Source organism: Temnothorax nylanderi, unplaced genomic scaffold (assembly GCF_030848795.1).
Source record: "Temnothorax nylanderi isolate EJ_2023f unplaced genomic scaffold, tnyl_v1.0 TNYL_tig0274_pilon, whole genome shotgun sequence".
NCBI lineage: Eukaryota > Metazoa > Arthropoda > Insecta > Hymenoptera > Formicidae > Temnothorax > Temnothorax nylanderi.
This window is the reverse complement of record NW_027249336.1, coordinates 148,239-170,863: the sequence shown is the minus strand read 5'-3', so window position 1 is coordinate 170,863 and position 22,625 is coordinate 148,239. Positions and strand designations below refer to the sequence as shown.

The window sequence follows — 22,625 nt, the reverse complement described above, 5'->3', positions numbered from 1 at the left end:
GTTACCTCATTTCGCTACCGTAACGATTGCAGACGTAGTTAGGAAACTTTTACTATTTTAACTTGTCTCTTCGGTCGGGTTCCCGAGGTCTTCGTATCAAAGGCCACCGCATTATGGAATGAGGCAGGATTAGCCGGCCTGCTCTCTCTCTCTCTCTCTCTCTCTCTATCGAACGATCTTAAGACACGGCATAGGTGATTTAAATTTATGCAGCCGCAATTCCGCTCGTAGACAGTTCCGCTCCTGCAACAGGAAAGAGCGGAAAAAGCGTTTGTCGATAACACTTACGACAATGCTTCCTTCGTTGCGATAGCGCCGTCCGTTTCGATAATGCTTCGAGAGGGATAAAATTCTATCCCCCTGGCACACCTCGAGATCGTCTTTGCACGAGAAACGAAGGAAATAAAAGTCGTAACGAGCGGCTTGGAATCTTTTAAAAATTCGAGTCGTCAATTTGGAGGATTCCTTCGTTTCAAAACTTAAAGCGAAGGTACGAATTGCAGGATATTTCGGTCGATTATCTTAATAATCGCTAATATAAAATTGTTTATATTATTTTACACTTAATTGATAAAAATTCTAAAAGAGGTACATCTTTGAAAAAATTAAGAATAGAGAGAACTCTCTCTCTCTCTCTCTCTGTTGGAAGTACATTTAAAAACATCGCAAAAGCGACGTGTTTTCGTAAGAAAAATAATTATGGAAATCGAGATTAGTCGAGTGTTGCCAGATGCACCGATATTTGCCTTACATTTATTTTGCTCTGCCGGCTTATCAAAAACATGTTACCGGTGCACCCGCGATGAAGCAGTCGTTGCTCACGACGCGTTGAAAGCAATGAATGACCATGCACCAGTGTCGGCAGATAGGTACGTCGCTCGCATAATTAAGGCCACGGTAAATGCGGCGACACGATGCGATAATGCGAAATCGGTCACCGTATTTTGTCGTGGAGAAATGGATCCTGTCAGCGACAATCGTGACACGAAAGACAGGAAGCTAGTTCCTCCCTGTCCACCCTCTTGCCGTCTTGTTTCTATTCGCGACCATTGCCTTCTACAATATAAATTACATAATACGTTATTTACGTCATGTTATTTTATACCTTTTTATCGAAATTACTGATATTCACGCAAACCAGTTTCATAGCTCATTTAATTGCAAAACTGATAAATTAATAAACGAAACGATTTATTTGCGGCAATTTAACACAAAACTAATAACGTAGTATAAATCAACCAATATATTTAATGCTAATTTATTACATTTAGCAAAATAGTAATTTAATACATTATTAGACTAATTTATATTGATAGTCCCGCCGGAATTTTAAAGAGAGAAAATGCGGTGAGCGGTGAATATATATCAAAACAACGGTTATCTCGTCGCAATAGTCACGTGCATTGCATTTCGTCGTTAACTCCGGCGACAGCAACGTTGATCTGCTTAACACCAGCTGTTGGACATGGAAGCGGCGATATTAAAAGGGATAAAGGCAAATGGAAACGCCGGTAACTGCCGCCAAATTACGGCTAGGTATCGCAGTTTGACGTTTGCATTATACGGCGGCCAATAAATGTTTCGAGCACGTCGATACTTTGCCAATTAACAACAGCATTCTCACTAGCATTAACGCACGAGCCACTTTTTGATTCTATATATGTGGTTTATTCCTATTGTCAGAGAAAATTTCATCGCTTTAACGAGTACCACTTGATTCTTGATTATCGTTAATTCGTTCTCGCGATTTAATAGGATCTACTTCGGAATGAGATTATTTTCAAAGCCGTCGCTGCTACTTTTTATGTGACTTTTATACAACAGTCATATGAATGTGTTCTCAATTTTTCGTTCTCAATTGATATTAATGTCTTTCATGACGAATCCTTATTTTGTAAGAGAAAAATTTTTTAATGAAACGTCAGAATTGGCATTATGATTGATTATACCGACAAAATTACTGGCAATTTTTATATGTAAATTAAACATATAGTATTTTGCTCCCTCTATCTTAAATTATATTATTATATATACGGTGTGTGTGTCTGAGAATCAGATGTTTATTTGTATTTAGAGCAGACGTTTCGCAGGATATACGGCAGCCTGGCAAATGTTGGTAGCTAAAATAATGCGCATCCCCTATTTTTACGCCTGCAAAGTTTCGCGGAGAGTTGTAAAATACGTCGTTGTAAAATACGTCTGTCATCGGGCGCGAGCGCGGGTCAAGGAAAACATCGTACTAGGGGGAAAAGTCGGGCGGATGATTTCGAGCGTGAGTTACGACGGAACTACGCGAAGCGGAACGGAGCGGAGCAGAGCGGAGCGGAACGGCTACGCGAGATTAAAGCGGGTAGGGTAGAGAGACACAAAGTGGAAAACGCGGAAAAGGTATAGAAAGCGACGTCGATACCCGGCGAAGCATCGGCCAACGATACAGAGTTGGCGGGGATCCGATAACTAAACCAATTATCCCGATGCCGATGAGGAAGTTTTAATCCGCTCTCCCGCCATTGCCGCCGCCGCGAGTTTCCTGGCGTGGAAATTTTTCTTCCGACTATCTCCGCCGCGATGCCGCGCGCCCTTTGTGTCGACGTAACTTTCTTTCCTCTTTGTCCATTCTTCAAAACGATTTACGTCTATGATCGCTGAGTCGTTATGATCGACCAAGCGCGGTGTACCGAGCTCTTCTTCTATGGATTCAAATGGCTATTTGATAACGCACGCCTCGCGAATGGCGGTTGAGGAAATTCTATCCAATGAAATTAATATCCAATGAAATCAAAATACGACATGAGATAATTAAACGATGTGTATTAATAAATGTACATGTTTTGTAAACGTAAAATACTCTCGATTCTTTAATTTGTGACTATTTAACCAAAATCGTATATAGAGAGATCTCCTTCGGCGGAAGATACAATCGTCAGACATGAAAAAGGCAAACTTGTTTATTGAAAGTTAAGGACAAACGGATTGACAGATGCGCCATAAGTGTACATAATTATCGCTGTTCGATTTGTTAACATAACGAGGTATCTGACTGTCCATTAATCTAGCAAACGTTCAGCGTCCACCACTGTCCAGCGATATCCATGAAACACGTTTGCTGTTTTGACCATACCGCAATAGCTCAAATTACGCGTATGTGCATTGTGTCATTCGATAACTGTGAATGCGATACGTCGACAGATGCTCTGAAATCCATACCCGAACTCGAGCTACAAACGGCTCCGCTTTTGCGCATAACGCAATATTGCCGAGAAGCGGAGCGACGGATCGACCATAAAAAAAAAAAATTACATAGGCGCGAAGAAAAGAGATATCGAAAGGAGGCTTTTATCGGATCGGAACGAGCGTGTTTCCCAAGCGTGCGTTTCGTTGACACCTCAGGTATTCGTGTCATTCCGACTATTCATAGTTGAGTAATCAAACTTTAACGTCACCGGCGCGAAACGCCCGGCGATATCCGGCCGAAATAGGTTCGATGGAGATTGATCGTCCCGGCCATTTGCGGTTTGCGCTAAGTCGCCCAATCGGATCTATCTACGTCCACTCGTGGCGCAACGCGCGAAATTAGATCTTCGTTCCATTACATCGCGGCGAACAAAAAGAATTCCGCCCAGATGCAACCACATTTGTCACGATTTGCACGAGGTGCGAGAGGTGAATTTTCTCTCAAAATCCTTCCCTGGAAATGTCATCGGCACATTTGGGGATAAAATAAGGACGCGGACGGAGATAGATAGGAAAGAAATATTCTATTATTCGCGATAACATCGTCTATTCATCTGTCAACCGTGATTTATCAAAACGCTCTATCCAATCTTAACTTAATCGTGAATTTTAGTAACCGTCACTCTATTTTCGGTACAATTTTCATAGCTTATTATGAAAGATATTAGTAGTAGATAGAAAGATATTGTTTTACCAGCTCTGTGCTTCTCGTCGCAAAAACATGACATCTGTGACAGTCTATTTTAATCTCCTTTCATGTAATTTAATGTACATGCAATATTGGATATTCCTTAATTGCTCAAAACGTTCGTGGACAATTATAGCGGGCATTTGGATTATTCTCCAAGACTAAAATATAGCAAGAATAGACTCGCGAAAAACTTTCAATTAACTGATGATACGTTACGGTAGGCAATTTTTCAAGATCACACGTGCGTTTCTCAGGTTTTCGTCCTGTAACTCACGCGAATTACCCGGGACGGAAACACGGCACGGCTTCACGTGCCGCGATCGATTCGCGGTGGAAACTAATTGGACGCGCGGTTCCGAGAATTCTTTGCGTTAACTGTAGCAATGAGCTTCCACCGCGTCGTAACGATAGCCGGGAAACCCGGGCCAGCTCTCCCGGCACGGGGCTAGACAAGGAGAAAGCGCCGGATTGCGTTCACGTACGTGGCTTTGCTGCTCTGCCCCGCCCGGCCCGTACAAACTGCACTTCGCAGGGTAATCATTTCTCTGAAAGGATCACTGATCCGTGACTTACATTCGTTCCTGACGTGACGTAACGTAACGTACCGAGTCCCGGTAGTTTCTCTCGACATATTTAAACATGGAAAAATATCAGTTTTCATAATCAACGGAAACGTCACGTCTCCTATGACGGCTCCCTAATTGAGTTTTTCTTATTCAAGATAGAGAAATGTTTCATTATCGTGACGTCTGAATGAATTTTACATTTCCGCGTTCTACATTAAAATATCAGGAATGCGAGTCGCGGGGATTTCAAGTTGAACAAAAGCGATACTCCATTCGACGCTCGTATTTTAATAGGGATTATATTTTTGCGATCGAATTTAATTCTCGGACGAATTCGGTACTTCGATACTTGAATTCGATCACGGGCGAATGGGGAGGAGGGGGAGATTCCTCGAACCTCGAGTTTCATTACCCCTCGCGTATGGTCCGTACTTGCGGGATACAGCGGACGAACATACGTGCGTAGGTACCCCATTCAGGCTTACCGCGAGGACGAAGTTAACGGCGCACCGACGCGGTCGGGTTTTCCTTCTTCCTGGAACCTCGACGGCGCTTCCTCCTTTCGAGATGAATAGCCCGGAGGAGGTCGACGGGCGTTACAAGCTCGTTCGTGACGCAGTGTGCCCTACGCGGTGGTTACATTGTATTAACGCGCCCGCCTATTCGTCGTCGGGCCGGATGCCCGCCCGCTAATGTCGCGTAAAAAACGCGCAATAATTCTTGGCAGCTGCCGCAAGCCCCCCCCCCTCCCCGCGCGGTGCGCTATGTAAGTGCGGTGCCCACCCACCCTCTCGTTCTTTTCTCGTCCTGGCAGTCGCGCTGCTGCAAATCAGGCCGCCTTAATGGGATTACCGCGGCGCGGCACACCCCCGGTGTAGCGGGGGGAAAACTACTTCGACGAGCTTTATGATCGAGATTTTCATAAGGGGAGGAGACCCCCGGTTGGCGGCCGGAGGTCAGGGAGATCGAGTAGGTAGCCGTGCAGGTAGGATATATTTTACTTTCAAGGACGAAAGCATGGAGCGTGCCCCAGGCGCGCTCCCGGAAGTTCGGCCGTGATTTAAGCGGCCGCGCGCCGGCCGTACTTCGAAAGTCGCGGAAACATTTATAAAAAGCGAACGCTCTCTCGGCCCGAGAGGCGAGTAACTCGCGCGGTTTATTAAGCGGTGCGCGCCTGCGGTTAAGCGGGCATTGTCGCGAAACTAGCCGGTGTTTTTCCGCGGAGATTCGTGTGTTGCATCTCCGATGACGTTTCTCGCGTTTTGATTGCGCTCCTTTGTTACACGAAACGCCGAGCAACAATCCGGGGCGAGAAAATTAATTCCCATTTTGCCGCAAACAATTTTCATTAATGTAAAGTAGTTTAATGCTAATTACGCGTTGGGGTAAAACTTTTACATCGCGCGCCGAGTACGTTTGCGGCTCAAATTCGCTTTAATGAACAGAACCGACTGTGATTTAGCATGTCGACGTAATTTTAGAATGCATCCTTAATGTCGTTTTAAAAACGTGCAAAAACGACCGAACGTTATCGCGCAAATTGGGACTGTCGGAGTATCCGTGGCTCCTATAATCGACATCCCGTTGAATTTAACAGAAATTTTCCCCAATTTTCCTCAATTCGCGACAAACGTCGTCCGGTGTGTCCCCGCGCAAGCGAATCCATTTAACTGACGGTTACATACCTCACGTATGAAGGTACAACACACGAGTGTCGTATAATAAAATCAGCGTTTCGCTTGCGCGCGGCTAAAACGGGCTGACTTAAAATGTAGGGGATTTCGCTGGCACCGCACGCTGAATCCGTCCGAGAATTTTCGGTCGCTTGATTTCGCCATTATGTACCCATGTTAGATTCATGCGCTACCGCCGCGAGATATCGCCGCCTTCATCAGTCACGTGTAAACATTGGTGACAGCTGATTTGCTAATTGGTCCCGTACATCTGAGCCTAGCCTTTGGATATCCGGGCACACAATCGCCATAGAGGCGCTAATGCGGCTGCAAATAGCGTCGGTAAATTGCCAATCCTGGCGATTAATCGAATTTGATTGGATCTTCGCGTGAAACTCGATTATGCTGGCGCGGCCGAAGTCTACTTTTATGACCGATTGCTCGCATACGTTGCAGCGAATTTAGCATCAATCTGTATTTGGTGTAAGGCCCTTTGTACAGATATTGCAAAGTTTTGCAAAGGGAATTGGTCAAAGACGATACACACAGAAAAATATCGTTCTATTTTATTTTATTTGGTTTGAGTAATAGTTTTCTTCAACAAAGAATATTTTCTTAATATTAGTTTTAAGATATACTTATCATAAGTATTAGAAAAGCTTATCATCATGTGCTTAAAAGAAGAATTTATTCTTCTTTCAAGTATATTCTGAAACTTTATCTAAGAAAAGCAACATAAGCTTGATTTGAATATTTACTGATTCTTTAGGTAAGAATATGAAATACTTGGCTGTATAGAACAACATTCTTCTAGGTTAGGAGGTTTTCGTGCGCGGTCCGGAGGGGTACAGTTTAGAATATTAAAATTTCTGTCATCAGGTGGACTCGAACTCGGTTCCTCGTGGTTATGAGTGTGATACTTTATTACTAGGCCACATCTCTGATTATATTCTTAGTGCTGCAGTATCTAGTTTTGACAGAAGTGATTCATTGATTTCAAGTATATTCTGTAAACTTTATCTAAGAAAAGCCACATAAGCTTGATTTGAATATTTACTGATTCTTTAGGTAAGAATATGAAATACTTGAAATCAATGAATCACTTCTGTGAAAACTAGATACTGCAGCACTAAGAATATAATCAGAGATGTGGCCTAGTGATAAAGTGTCAGACTCATAACCACGAGGAACCGGGTTCGAGTCCACCTGAGGACAGGAATTTTTATATTCTAAACTGTACCCCACCGCACCGCGCACGAAAACCTCCTAACCTACATTCCACTTAGGAACTAAAGAATTAAAGAAAATTAAATAAATAAAAATAATATTAATTGTAATCATCAAGAATACAAATTCTTTTTTGAAGTAAACGATTATTCTAGATGAATAAAATTTTTACTTGATTCAAATAACGGATAAACTTCTCTCAAGAAAATGTGATATCTTTATTGAAGTATATGCTTCTCTTCCGTGGACTCTATATTGTAAGTAAACAGAATGTTCGTATTAATTTAATATTCTTGTTTCAAGTACTAAACTTGCTAAGATCTAGAATATGTTTTGAGTAAATGTGATACTTATGACGACTTTATGGTAGATTTGCTCATATATGAACTTATCAAATACTTGAAGCAAGTAATATTAACTTGTAGGTAGTATATATTTTTCTGTGTGAGAGTGTCCGACTACATGTTTCGAGAAATACTCTGCAAATTGTAGCTGTTTGTTATAATAATCTATTTTAATTTATAATCAAGACTCTAGAATGAACGGGTTAAAGTTTAACTATGTTTAACTATCTGCACAGTGCTGCACGTCGGATATTTAACTTAACGTCGCTTGGCGTGGTCGGAAATAATTGCATCAGCGCATTGCGGTGCCCTCGAGGGGTAAGGCGTGCCCCATTTCGCGACAAAAATAATGGGATTTCGGGCAATAATGCTCTCCATACGGTGTTTATCATATTATTTGCATAAAGCGTGGCCGTGTACGCTTTAAAAACATCAAAATCAAATGGCGCGAGTGACCGGAAGGCATTGTATAATGTTTATGTTGCGCGCGTTTAATTTACGGTCCAACGAACCCGATTTGCGCGAACGTCAAAGTGAAAAGTTTCGAGATCGATCTGACGGGCGCGCATAATTGCGCGAATTTCTCGACCTGTGCGCGTATCAAGAATTCGCGAGCGCGCGACCGTCATCGTCATCGTATCGAGATTGGGGATTTTCTCTTCTTCGGCTATTACCCCTCGACTGCGGGTTAATCTATCAACGTCAGCCGCGTTATCCGTTGTTACTAACGCTTGGATTCAAGAGCTCGGCCGATATTACGTGGCGAGTGTTATGCAACTTCAGCGGTAACGTAACACCTGCAAAAATACTGGAATAATTACCGCCGCCACATAAGCAATAAGAGAATTTTATAATAAAAGCATTTTGAGAAGGGCGGTCGGTTTTCGCGAATACTTAGGGGAACGTAGTGTAACCGCGTAATGATCTTAATGCTAGATTCAAAATTCACCCCGGGTTGTTCCAAATAATCCGTATTTTCTTATATCCGAGAAACGAGAACTATTTTCAGAGATGTCACTTTGGAAATTCGCCATTTTATTCCGCACACCGTCGCATTCGAGTTTTGTTTAATTTTAAAACGTATTTATCCGTCGATTTCGATTATTGTTTATTTATATACATGTTCACGACTGGATATAGCAGCGTCGATCACCTTTGTTAATATTAAAACGCGCCGTTAATAGACTCATAGTGGTGCGAAATTGCGGTGTACGAAATGCAATAATATCTGGTGCACTCAGACTAACAATTTACTTTTTGTTCCTTTCTTTTGTTTGTACAGACTAAGCGTTAGAATTAGAGAATAATGAGTATATGGCTAGACGATGCTCCGCATACGTTTTACATGAGACAGTTTAATGTCTTATAAATAAAGGTAATAAGTCTTGTTTTTGTACTATAAGGAGTCTCGCTTCATCGAGTTTCTTCCAATAATAAGACACTTCTCGTTAAAAGTAAAAGTAAAGTCTCTCGGCTCGGCCTTCCAATCCGTGACTGCGCGGATACAAGAAGGTATTTTTATTAACGTTTGAGCTAATTGAATGCAATTACGTAATTGTGACATTATGGCAAATATATGAAACTTCAATATTTTTCAGCAATGTTATTGATAATTATTTTTTATTTTACGATGGCATTAATGAAAATTATTGCGACAACAGTAACTGCGTTTCTAGGCATTTTTAGTTACAATTATTTTTCAATTCATTTTTTCATTATTCTAAAAACGCTATTGTAACTCTAGTTTATGTAATTTCGAACATGTCTAATATTTTATTTTTATCCCAATTGTAGTGAGCGAAAAGAATTCTGGGAAGATAGCTATTATACACGAATGATTTTTGTGAGATATTACAGTTTCGCAGTTATTGTGTTGTATTTTTCATTAATGCAATCGAATTATGTCAAGAATTTATGTTACATTTAATGTTATTTATTATGATGCTTTTAAGAACTCCATAAAAAAAGCCAAAAAATCATGCACTTGTAAAGCAGCAGAAGGAAAAGATAAATGGATGATATGATCTTATACGCTTTCGCTCTCTCGTATAATAAATTAAAATCCTAAACACCGCCACGTCGCACGATAACGCACGCCGTGCATTTTCAACTTATGCAAGCACTCAGCGCCACACGTCTTGTTGCGTTACATCAGCATCTCGCGAAGGTGTGAAGTGTGTATCGTCGATGTCGCCTACCACCGAAAAGCCCCCGGGCAATTTTATCCCCTCTCGTGTTTGCTGTCGATTTACTTCCGCGGGTTGTCGTCTCGCGAGTCGTTCTTTCTCTCTCTCTTCCTCCCCTTCCCCTCTGTCTCACTTTTTCTCCCCGAGACGCTGATGCTCGTTTTCGCTGAAAAATGAGCGCTTCTTGCGGCCGCGCGGTCGTTCGTCGAATTGCGAGTCGTAAATTAGCTCGCGCTACCAGACGGACGTCTCGGTGGAAGGGAAAAAAAATACGTTCCGGAGCAGAAATCCATCCCCCTTGGATGGATGCACGCAGGGGAGGGAGCCGTACGGGGGTGAAAGAAATTCGACCCTCTTCGAGCTCGAGTGCGAACGCCGTTTGATCCCTTTCGTTGATCCTTACCGGCGCGGCGCGATGTTCTTGCATCAATCTCCGGTCAAGTTTCGGCGTGCCCTCTCAGCCTCGATCAGTGTCGAACGAGCTGTTGCATAGACGGTTACAAATTTCTCTCGGAGAATTTGTTCCAGGGAAACCACGCTGTTGCGCTCTATACACGGTGTATAAAGATTCGTCAGTGGTTTTTTATTCATGTTATTACCGATCGTGAAAAAACCAGGCGTTAGAAAATGCAGGATATTTATGTTCCGAATGGTATACTTACACCGCGTAAATTAAGTTAGTAAAAAGAACGTAGGTAGAGAAAATTATCTTTAATAAATAAATAAATAAATAAATAATTATTTAAGTAAATTATTTACATCAACTTCAACAATGTTACTTTCTATTACGATTTTTCCTCTTTATAGAGCACGAGGTATGATTCTTATTAAATAGGCCTCAAGTTCATTAGCGAAAATCTTGGTAAGGAAACTCATCGCTCCTGCGTGCAATGAGGGGAATCCTGGTTGCAATTTAATATCGCTAAGAAACTGCATAAATAATGCACTTAAGTATCTCTCTGCTACTTCGAAACGTACGCCGCGATAATGAACTTTCACGATACCCGCGCACAACACGCTGCATTAATAATAACTTCAGCATTGCACTCGAATAAGGCACTTAGGTTCGTCTTGCCGCGTAAGAACCACGCGAAGAACTCTTGTAGTTTCGACGGGCAAGTTCGAGCCAACCAGTAAGTGATTACCGATACGGTATACCTGAGGGTTCTCGCTTTAAGGTTCTCTGGAGGATTCCCAGGTATCTATACCTCCCCGGCGGAGAGATTGGAAGTTTAATTCTAACGTGTCGCGTGTATGCGCCGTTTACGTTTACGCGTTTGCGCCGTTATATCGAATGCGCCGTTGTATCCAATGCGCCCAGTTACGGGCAAACTCTTGAGAAACGCGCGACGCGGAAACGCCGCTGGCGTCAACATTTGGACGGAATCTCAGTTTCTCGGGAATCTCGCCGTTTGTTGCGAGCGAGAGAGACCAGGGGGGGGGAGGGACAAACAGTAGCGCTATTGCAATATCTAGCGTAATGTCCGCTTAAATATTTGATTTATCTGAAATCGATACACGACGGAGGATCTTCAGCTCCTGCGTGCACGAACATTTTGGGAAAACCTTATATCTGTTGAAGCACACATGACTATTTGATAAAGATGCTAGTTTTTTGTTTTTTTCACCACGCTGTCGTTATTCATATTTTATTACCTACCTGTGTCTTAAATGACTTAAAACGAGTGATTAAAATGTGATTGCGGCTCCTGAATTATTTAATTCATGAATGATGAATTTATTGTGAAGTCGAAGTATAAAAAAAATCTTATAACACCGCGCGCGATCCCAAACTTTATATTTAAATTGATCAATAATATGCTCTCATTTTGCTCGTTACGAATTGTAGCACAATCTGTAAAATCAGTACGTGGAACGAAATTCCATGTTTGTTTTTCATCGTAACATCCTCAAATATTTATTGTCCGCAATAATTAATGTGCAGTCTAATGGGTTCCTAATTTTACACAATCATGATTAATTATTCGTGATTATTCTAAACGTAGTATTGCTTTAATTATTATATGCATATATGCAGAAGTTTATTCTAAAGTGCTTCCGGCAATGAAACAAATACATATTGCACAACTGCGATTAAATTGGCTCGTTGTTTAATTAGTCTCATGCCTATATTTCTCAAATATTTTGTTCCGCGTGTCGTCAAAGCATCTAATGTTACAAAGACGTCGAGTTCAAACTCGTTACAAAATCTATGACCAAAATGAAGATCGGAGGTCTGGGCCGCCCCATGCCGTAGATATTTCTCATGCACACAAGTTTCTCGAGAAGCGCGAAAGAGAAATGAGAGAAAGGGAGAAAACGGGAAGCACAGGCGGTGATGTAAATTTTCCATTCGCCGCATCCCTGACCGCCTAGTCCCCGTCTGCAAAATAATTTATGTGTATGCGGCTTTCTTGGGTTTCAGGGGAGCATCCGGCGGCCATGCAGCACGGGAACTCCAGCAACAGCGGCGCGGCCACGAGGACGCTCGCGTTGCTCCTGTTGCTCCTGCACGCCGGCTCCTTCGCAAGGTGACTGGTCGATCACGAGGCGCTGCAGTAAGAGAGTAACGGCCGATAGTTTCACCCAAGCGAGAACGGGGCGACGCGCGACGACGAGAGGGTGATGAGAGAGAGAGAGAGAGAGAGAGAGAGAGAGAGAGAGAGAGAGAGAGAGAGAGAGAGACCAGGAGAGGAGGAGGGGAACGGGAGCACCATCCGCGCTAACCATCACCTGCCAGACTCTATAAATCAACTCCATCTTCTTTCCGTATAGTGCGATCGGCTCTCGCCGGGGTGGAAAAGTGCGCGGAGAGCCGAAAGAGACGAAAGAGAAGACGATGAGCGGCACCGTTAACAACAACCGCGGCGTAAGAGAGCTTCGCTGGCTTTGCTCTCGCTTCCGGAGCAAGAATCCGGCCCTCCCTGTCCGGCCGGCTCGCGTTTCCTTAAAGTTAAAGCAACACTACTGTGTTCCGCGTGTCCTATGTCTCGCCGCACGACGAGACTTGCGCTACAACAATCGAGAACAACAATCCGTAAATGCGAGACGACGAGCGAATTCGGGGATGTGTAAACTGGACGACGCGAACTCTCCTTGAGAGTATACGAGCGACATTCCGAAGGACGAACGAATCATTCTAACGCGTTTCGACATCACGAGGACGAATGATTTTCTCTTACGTCAACATTTGCAACAGCGGAATTAGCATTTCTTTTCCCCCCCGGGGCGATCGCGTAGATGTGGAGATTTATTGGCGAACGCAGCTGACTGTCGTGAATCTCGAGAGGTAAGAACCGATGTGTTTTCGTGTCCGGTCGGACTAACCGGCGACCCAGATACGCCGGGCAAAACTGCCGCGTGGAATTTCACTCAATTTCTGGTCGCCGGATGCGGTATCGCTTCTTCCCCCGAAGAGAACAAATATTTTGAGGTTCGTCGTACTTATCCTCACTCGCGCAAACTTCCGAGATACCTATATACACGCGCTCTGCGTCATACGAATGTCTCGTAAGCCGCCGGATGTGCACTCCGACTTGCCTGCCTGGAAAACTTTGCGTCACCGGCGTCTGAATGCAATTTTTTTCAATTGCAAATGCGCATATCTCGTACACGTTGCAATCTCATATTTTATATTAGAATATTATTTTTGCTGTTCGGACATTTAGATGCCAAATTTAAAATACGTATTTTAAATTTGACCTATCTCAACGTGCGAAATAATCATTCTATATCTTTGCAAAAGGTAAAATATGCGGCTAATTTTTATCTCTGCGTCATTGAAGGCATACAACGGCGAGAAAAATAAATTGCGCAGGTACGAAAAAATGTTATGAATCTATGTATTATTGTAAATTGTACATCACTCTTTCGGGCTACTTACTAAGACCGTAACTTTTCTCGCCGCGGGGGCCTCCAGCGCTCTCTTTCAGTTTGATTCTCACGCGAAAGTTTCGACGAATATAAATATTTCACCTCAAACGTGCCCGCCGCCTACTACGGAACTAGCTAACGGAATCGGCTATGACAATAATCGATTTTCGCCTTTCGCGAGAGACGAAAAAGCCACTGAAGTATCTCTGAATTATGCGGCTCGGGCCGTGCGGAATTCGTAGTTTGGCAAGGGAGGACGACGCCCGCAGTTTCGCCCGGGCCGGGCCGGGCGTCCCATTTGCATCTCAGGACGCCGAATTTACGAGCCCGAGGGTCGTCGATCCTCTCTACGGCCACCGAGCCCGTCGCGCGTATTCGTGTGCGTGTATGATAGACTCGATAAGTTATATAACTAAGCTCGACGTACCGTCGTTCGCGAGAGGGAAATATCGGCGTGGTCGATACAGGGTTGAGCTGAGATATATATATTTTCTCGCTATTATGCTGAAGCGGCGCGTTCAACACGCATATTTAATTAGAGATATTAATTTTCTACGCGATTATTTTCTCTCACAGCCAAATCAAAACTGCTCGGATTTTACTTTTATGCAGAGACTCATTCGCGCGTATATAATATTAATTCCTCTTTTTAATTCTTCCCGTTAAGAGTATCGTCACAATTTGATCGTTTAATCTGTCATATTCCGCACGTATTAAATATATATCAAATTAATTGCATTCCCATCCGAGATGATCAAAATTATATCACGTCGACGGTCGACTGTGCGGTCGCAGTTAACGCAACCAGCTGACGCGCCCGGAATGTTCTTCGAATAAAGTTCCATTCCAGCGTTCAGTTGCGGCATCCGAGAGCAGCGTCGACCCCGGGAAATATATCGGTCGCGGAAAGTGACGGAAAGTTTATTCCGGAGAAACACAGAAGCTCTCACGGTGGCGCACGATACCGCGGCTACGATTAATTCGATGCTCGTGCTAAGCCCTCGGTGCAGGGATTTCGCTGATTTCGACGCGATAGGAAGCCCCCGGATTTCGAGTTACGACTTCGCGCGTCGATTTCAGCTCGCGGATCAGGTGTCCGAGACCTGCCTGCATTTCAACGTGTCCTTGAATATATCCTCAATCTGCTTCCACATCGCGCGATTCGATTTCTCGGAATTATCCGCACGTCCAAGTGCGCATCCGGCACGAGATTTTCACCGCGACCAGATAACTGGAAGATATCCCGCGTGGACACATCGAGCTACGTCGTGCTGCTAAGCGGACAGGTTGACGTTGAGTGCGGGGACTACGGAAGCGAGAAAATGGTGTTCCCGGCGACGAGGAAAGCGCGGCGCGGATGACGCGCGCGAGGGACAATGCGCGCGGACTCGCGCGCTCGCTAAGATAACGTTAAGCTTTAAGTAATTAAAGAATCGTATCGTACTGGTCTATCCGTGTATACGTCTTCATAGATCTCCGATCGCGAGTGGGTCGGTCGCGGCGTAGCGAGAGGAATCCGAGGCGCGTATGCAAACGCGATTGCGGCGCGCGACGTGGAACGGCGTTGTTGCACAATGCGTTACAACTATATTTTCAAAGGATATATGTAACATCGCTAAATAAGTATGTCAACCGCGAGAAGGACAGAGTTATCGATGATCAGAAAAATTGCGAAAGAGCTCTATTCTGATGATTCGTTTATTTATTGAGATTTCTGGTGGCATTGTTTCTATCGAACAGCTAGAAAATTAGTGGTGCTCGTGTTACGAAATGGATTTTGTATTTGGATCTGTCGGAAAGTTAAGTCACTGGCCTAGACTGGCCTAGTTTACACCGATCTCTTGATACGCGTATCAAATACCTAGTATATTTGAGCTGAGTAGCCAGTAATAAAACTAATTTACTGTAAGTTATTTACTACGTATGTATGTATGTATATATTTATTGCTTATCCCCGCAGGGTTTACAAGGCGTTTTTGTGAGGAACGTACCCAAACCTCTTACAAAATCCCCTTCTTGCCCCGACCTGACCATTTTACACCTTTCTTATCCCATCTTAAACCTACTTAACCTAATGGTGTGGTTGTGAGCTTCTGCCTCTGCATCCGCCCACACCCACACCTGCCGCGCACACACCTCTCCGCAAAAGGGACTTCCGTTTCCTCTTGCTTTCAATTTTCCCTTTGCGCCACTTCTACCCCCCCTCTCTTCGGCCATTCATTCATACATTCCTTCGTTCATTCTCTCTCATTCCCTCCTCAATCATACCTCCCTCCTCCCCTCTTCCCAGCCCTTCCACGTATCCCTTCTTGTTCCTCTCCTTCTCGATCTCCTTCATCCACCCTTCCCCCTCTCCCCCCTCTCCCAGCACCCATCTCCTCGCCTCCTGCCAACTCCCCTCTCCCTCATCCCAGTCCCTACAACGCTCCCATGTATGCTCCCACGTCTCCTCTTCTTCCTCGCACAGTCTGCATATCCTTTTCTCCTCCTCCTCCCAATATCTGCCTTCCCTCATTTCGTTCCCCAGCCTAAATCTCGCTATCCTACTCCACCTACTTTCCCCCCACCCTTTCTTTAGGTACTCTGATATCCCCTCCTCTTTTACTTCCTTGTACCATTTGTTATATCTGAACTCTTTTATTCTCTCCCATTTCTCTGCTCTTTGTACCTCTCTTTCCCACCTCCCCATCTCCTCTAGTCGTGTCTCTTCCTCCCCCCTCTCTCCCCCTCTCCCTCTTCCCACAAGCCTCTATCGCTCAGAAACTTCCTCCTACCTTCTTCCCAACTCGAGATTTCCCCTCTCTTCCCCGTTCTTTCCTTCACCTCCTCCCAACACATTTTCGCCAGCTCGCTTCCTCCTCCTTCCTCCAGCCTCCTTTCGAATCCCCACGCCCTCCTGCCCGCCCTACCTCTTAATTTTTCTCTCTGCAACTCCTCCCTCACCAAGTACCCCGGCGTCCTCCTGTCCACTCCCAACACCCATCTCAAATATCTTTCCTCTAGCCTCTCCAACCCCTCTCTCTCTTCCCATCCTCATATTTCCACCCCGTACCCCATTACCGTCCAAACCAGCTTGTCGAATAGCCAAAGGCTTCTCCCCCAATCCTTCCCAAACCTCCTCTTCTTTATCCCCCACACTTGCCCCATTACCGCCGCTGCCTTCCTAACCCTTTCTTTCACGTGCGCCTCTTGCCCTCCATTCCTTTGTAGCGTATATCCGAGGTATCGGAACTCCTTCACCTCCTCCACTTTTCTTCCTTTCCACCACCAATCCCTTTTCACCATCCTTCCTCCTTCTCTTCTAAATCTCATAATCTTGGTTTTCTCCGCGTTAAGTTCCAACTTATCTTATCCAAATACCTCTCCAGCCTCTCCATCCAAATACCTCTCCAGCCTCTCAGCCTGATCCCACCCCACTTGACTCTCTTCATCTCCTCCTCCAAGTCAGCCAACAATATAATGAAGAGTAGCGGGCTCAGCGGACACCCCTGCCTTACCTCTCTTGCTGTCCAAAAACTCTCACCCAGCTCCTTTCCCACTCTAACCCTGCTTCTCGTCTCTCTCAACACTTCCTCTATCCTCTCAACCAGACCCTCCCTAACGCTCCTCTCCCTCAGCGCCTCAATCAACACCTCCCTATCCACCGAGTCAAAAGCCGCCTTTAGATCCACAAACAACGCCACCACCTTTCCCCCCTTCCTTCCCAGTTGTCTATTCACCAGGTAGTTAAGCACATAAATGTTGTCCACTGTCCCCATCCCCTTCCTGAATCCCGTTTGATTCGGCGGGATGATCCCCTTGTGCTCCACTTCCTCCCTCAGTCTTTTTGATAGCACCGCCACGTACACCTTGTATAAGGTGGATAGCAGGGTAACCCCCCTATAGTCTTCTACCCTCTCCCCTCCCCCTTCTTCACTATGGGCACAATCACCCCCTTCTTCCAGCTCTCCGGCCACCCTCATCCCCTCCAGACTTTGTTGCAAAACCCTCTCACCCACTCCTCCAACTCTTCCCCCCCGTGTTTCCACACCTCGCTCGGAATACTGTCCGCCCCCGCCGCCTTTCCCTCCTTCATTTTCTTTAAGACCCTTCTCACTTCCTCCTTACTTATTTCCTCCTCACCTCCCTCTCTCTCCCGCCTCCTTTCTCTCCCTCCTTTGACGACCCTTCCTTCCACCCCCCCCAAGTAACCTCATAAAATGCTCCTTCCACTCCGCCATCTCTATCCCTTCCGTCACTTTCCTCCTCTTTTTCCTCTCCCTGTTAACTATTTCCCACACTTTACTTTCTCTACTTACTTTCGCCGCCCTTTTTTCCCACCTATCATTCTCCTCCTTCTTTTTCCTCTTGCACATCTCTCTGAACTCTTGCTTCCTCCTTTTATATTCCTCCCCCTTTTCTCCCTCCCCTCTCCACCTCCTTAGTTCCCTTCTTGCCTCCCTCTTTTTCTCTAGGCACTCCTCATCCCACCAGCCCACTTTCCTCTTTTCCTCCTTATTTAACTCTTCTGTCTTTTTCATTGCCCCCTTCAACCTCCCCTCCATCTCCTCCCATTCCTCTTCCAGCCTCCTCCCCCCTAACTCTACCACGCCCAGCTTCTGCCTGAACCTATTTCTCCCTTCTTCACTCCACACACCCCTCCAACTCCTTTCTCCTCCTTTGCCCCCTTTCCCTCTTACCCATTCCCCTTTTAGCCATACCTCTACCGGTTGATGGTCAGAGTCCACCCTGTCCCCTATCCTTATCCTTTCCACTCTATCCTTTACCTCTCCTTCCCTTATTACATAATCTATCACTGTGCACCCCCTTCCCCCGGTATATGTGAACTCTCCCTCTTCGTCCCCCCTTATGTTCCCGTTGAAGATGCACCACCCTTTTTTTCCCAAGAAGTCCAACATCAGCCAACCCTCCCTATTTATAATCCGGTCCTTTGACCGTCTCTTTCCTTGCCCCTCTCTCCCTTCCTTCCCCTCTTCACCTTCCAGCTCCCCCCCCTCCTCCCCTGTCCTCGCGTTAAAGTCCCCCCTATCAACACTCTGACTCCTGCCTCTCTGTCCTCCACCCACCTTTCCAGCCCCCTCAACGCCTTCTCCATGCCCTCTCCTGCGTAGACTCCCACTATCCTCCATCTCTCCTCCCCCACCCTCACCTTGCCCGTCATGATCCCCTCTCCCGCTCCCACTATCCCTTCCTCCTTCTCCACCAACTCCTTCTTTGTACCCATAACCATTCCCCCCATCGCTCTTCCCTTCTTATTCTTTCTCCTCGCCGCTTGCACTCCCCACTCATACCCTCCCGGTAGTCTCTCCTTAACTCTTTTCCACCCTCTATCATCCAACCATGTTTCCAACAGCACCATGACATCCCATTCCTTCAACCCTATCCAAAACTCCTTATCTTTGTTCTCTAGCCCGGCCACGTTCCAAAAAGCCACTCTCTCCTTTTCTCTCCCTTCCCCTTCCTCTCTTTCTTCTCCCCTCCCTCCCTTCTCTTATTCTGATTGTATTTATTCTCATGTGTTTCAATTCCCTTTTTAATACTGCTATATATGTTGTAAGTTTGGAAGGATCACTCGTCATCATTATTTTATCATCCACCTCACGTATAGAAATATCTATAAGATTCTGTACGTTTTTCAAATGTTGAAGATTTTTCTTCAGATGTTCATTCTCTTTCCTGTAATTGTTCGCATCTGAACATTGCTGTTTGTAAAACTTGATCTGTTCCTTAAGCGCAAGAATTGCACTATTCTTGCCTTTCATTTCACTTTCAACATTTCGTACTTCCTGTCTTAAGCCAGCTGTCTGCGTCTCCAATTTTCCATTTGCCTCTGTAAGTTTATTGAGATTTTCATCTCTCAACTTTAGTTGAAAAGTCAAGCTGTCAATTCTGTTCTGCAGTGATGCAGCATCTTCTGCGGTACTGTCGCTGTTTGAAAAATTGAAATATATCCTGCGTATCGTCTGCTCGGTTGTCCTGTCCCGACATTGTGGGCAGGTCTTTGATCTTTCTAGCCACTGTATTAAGCACGCGAAGTGAAAAATATGTCCACACGGTGTGTAGAAAACATCGTCGGATGGTGCCAGTAAATCACTACATATTACGCACACTATATTCATTTTATCAACTCCGCTGATGGAAAATCGACAATAATCCGCCTGATTACGAGTGACTTCTTCTTCTTCTTCTGGTTTATAGCACAAAAGTTTCTTCACGGATAGCATCGGCCATTATTCAATTCGTCTGTGAAACTGCGTAGTATGGTAGAAACTGGTGCGATTAAATTGTTCTTCAAACTCGGGAATGTGTATATGTTTGTGCGTGCGTATAAATGTGTGTGTATATCCGCGGTGTCGGGAACTCGGGTTGATGCCGTAGGTTCGTTAAGCCCAAAGAACTGCGCGGATCACTTCTCCCTGCGGCCGATTACGAGTGACAATTGGCTTCGTAGATGATCGTGAGTTTTTTGTTAGCACCGTTAAAGTTAGAAAGTTAGAAAAATATTCAAATGTTCACCTATACAAATCAGCTGCTTATTATTGACTCCTGTAAGTTATTTACTATTTAATACGCGTATCAAGTGATCGGTGTAAACTAGGCCAATGTGTAAAAATAAGTACACGTAGCTACCAATAATAAGCTCTTCTCTTTTTTGTTATAAATACGTTTTTATTGGTACATTTACGTATAACATGTTGTGCAAAGGTTTTGGAGTAATTCTAAAATACAATTTATGAAAACGTAACAGCATTGAGATGCTAACGTGTCAAAATTGCGTCATCATGACCTATAACGCTAAATTTTATTAATCTATCAGTCTATTCACATGATAACTTGACATCTGTAAGCTTAATTATATAATTCTATTCTATTGTTGGTTTTACTTCTGTTACACATATTTATTTTCGAATTCGAAAATAAATATTGTTTCTCATATCAGATTGTAAAATGCGATGGATTTTAAATATTACACGAACGCGAGTGACATGAAAACGGTAGAAACTGAAACAGTAGAAAATAGGAGGAAATTTCCTCGACGGTCCTTATCCGCTTTATCTTTCCGTTCGAGCAAAAACAACTTTCGTGCCGAATATCGCCCTTCGATACGCCTCGGATACGCATTATCAGCAGTACGATCGACCCACGAATAGCCGTACTGTACATACCTTCTTGAATGTAGCGATAAACGATCGCTGTAACTCTCTTCGGCATGATTAAGAACCACGATGTAACTCTTACTAATTCACACTCTTAGATCGATTGAGTGCTTCATCATCTAAAACGCAGTCGTTACACGAGACTTTCGTCATCAATCAATAGTATCGATGATTGTGGTCTGCCAAAAAAATTCTCGACGCGCTTCAGCGAGTGAACTTTCCCTTAAAAAAAAAGTGATCAATGAGAATCTCGGAAAAAAGGGAAACGTTAATAGAAAACGCAGTATAAATATGTTTGGTTTGATTTCCATGATTATCGTGCTGAGCAGAATCAATCGATACAGTCGAAATAGATCATCTGAACCACCGAGCGGAATCAGCCATCGAACAAAATTAGGAAACGACTCTCGACAAAAAAATTAAATAAAATTAGCAAAGACGCGGCACAGCCTTGTAAATAAGAAGGATCCGATTTCCGATCGCGATTATCGTTCACGGTTTGCCTGTGCGAACCAGGGGTGCACAAAACACGAAACTCTTCACTTTATTCGCCCGTGTTTTTACTCTTTTCTCCCGATACGCAGCACGCGGGGCACCGAGGTGTGAGCATATTAAATATTAATCCCTCCGAGTCGCCGAGGAGTAACTTACTTTCAAACTAAATTACGGGGGGAAAAAGGTGCGCGCGCCGTGGTAATATTAGGAATTTTGCTGAGCGACGGAGAGGTCAAATATACTCTGGCGCGGAGCGCGATGAAATTTTGCGCACCCCTGAGTCTAATATCTGGGTGGCGGAGACCGTGAGGTTCTCCGTTACGACGAGGAGAAGGCGCGAACGTGGTTGTATGTTCCTGGAGAAGAGTTTCCCGACGAGACGCGTCCTCGACGACGGTCGTTCCGCCGATCGTCGTCGGGCGACGAGAACGAGTTCTGCAAAATCACCACCGCATCTCCCTTTTCCTCTCTCCCTTCTTCCCTCCGCACCTTCATCCATCCATCCATCTATCCCCCGTTACCCCTCCCCCCGTACTTTTTTATACACCGAACGAGATCTGTCCTCGTTAGTACTTGTAAATGGCTTTCGCGCACGCGGGTGCCGCTAATCCTGCTTCTGTATATTCCGGAAAGATATATATATAAAAACGGGACTCGGACGCGGGTAATGATTAATTGGCTCGCGTCCGAGTCGCAAACGGAAACGAGAACGGACCGGTAGCGAATAAGTTCAACCCGATTGTACGAGATCAATTACTTGTTAGCACACGAGCGATCAGCGAATATGCTCTTAGCGAACACTACTCGAAGGATGTTAAACTATCGAACGTACCATTAATGTATATATAAACGAGCAGTACCGATTTACCGTTTATGTTGGATCCAATTGTACCAGAATTCCTAAGACAATTAAAGGAGAAGAAATAACGATTATTTGTGGGAGACATACGGATGAGGATTTTTATTCCACTCCGCCAGCTCTACAGCCGACTGCGACGCACGCGCGTCCATTTTTTTCCCGTTTAAAAATCCGCACGAAAGAATTGGGTCGCTTATCTGCATAATGTTTCGCCTCGACAACCGTCACATTTTTAATTAAACGATCAGATATTTGATTGAATCTATTTTAAGATCCAGCCCGCTCTGCGTGGATAAAATGGAAATTGATAAGTTGTTATC

General features: G+C 44.6%; 2 protein-coding genes across 3 annotated transcripts in view; one reads left to right on the top strand and one right to left on the bottom strand.

The window, feature by feature from the left end:
• LOC139780372 (opioid-binding protein/cell adhesion molecule homolog) overlaps positions 1-22,379 on the top strand; it is a 96,656-nt gene extending 74,277 nt beyond the window's left edge. For both annotated transcript variants that reach the window (XM_071718991.1, XM_071718990.1), the window contains one exon: positions 12,347-22,379. In XM_071718991.1, coding sequence (XP_071575092.1) covers positions 12,347-12,456 — 110 coding nt within the window. In that variant the 3' untranslated portion in view covers positions 12,457-22,379. The remainder of the gene's footprint in view (positions 1-12,346) is intronic.
• On the bottom strand, positions 19,188-19,913 carry LOC139780377 (E3 ubiquitin-protein ligase TRAIP-like). Its single transcript, XM_071718996.1, has one exon. It carries the CDS (start codon positions 19,911-19,913, stop codon positions 19,188-19,190), a length of 726 nt encoding a protein of 241 aa, XP_071575097.1.
• Positions 22,380-22,625: the final 246 nt, after the last annotated feature.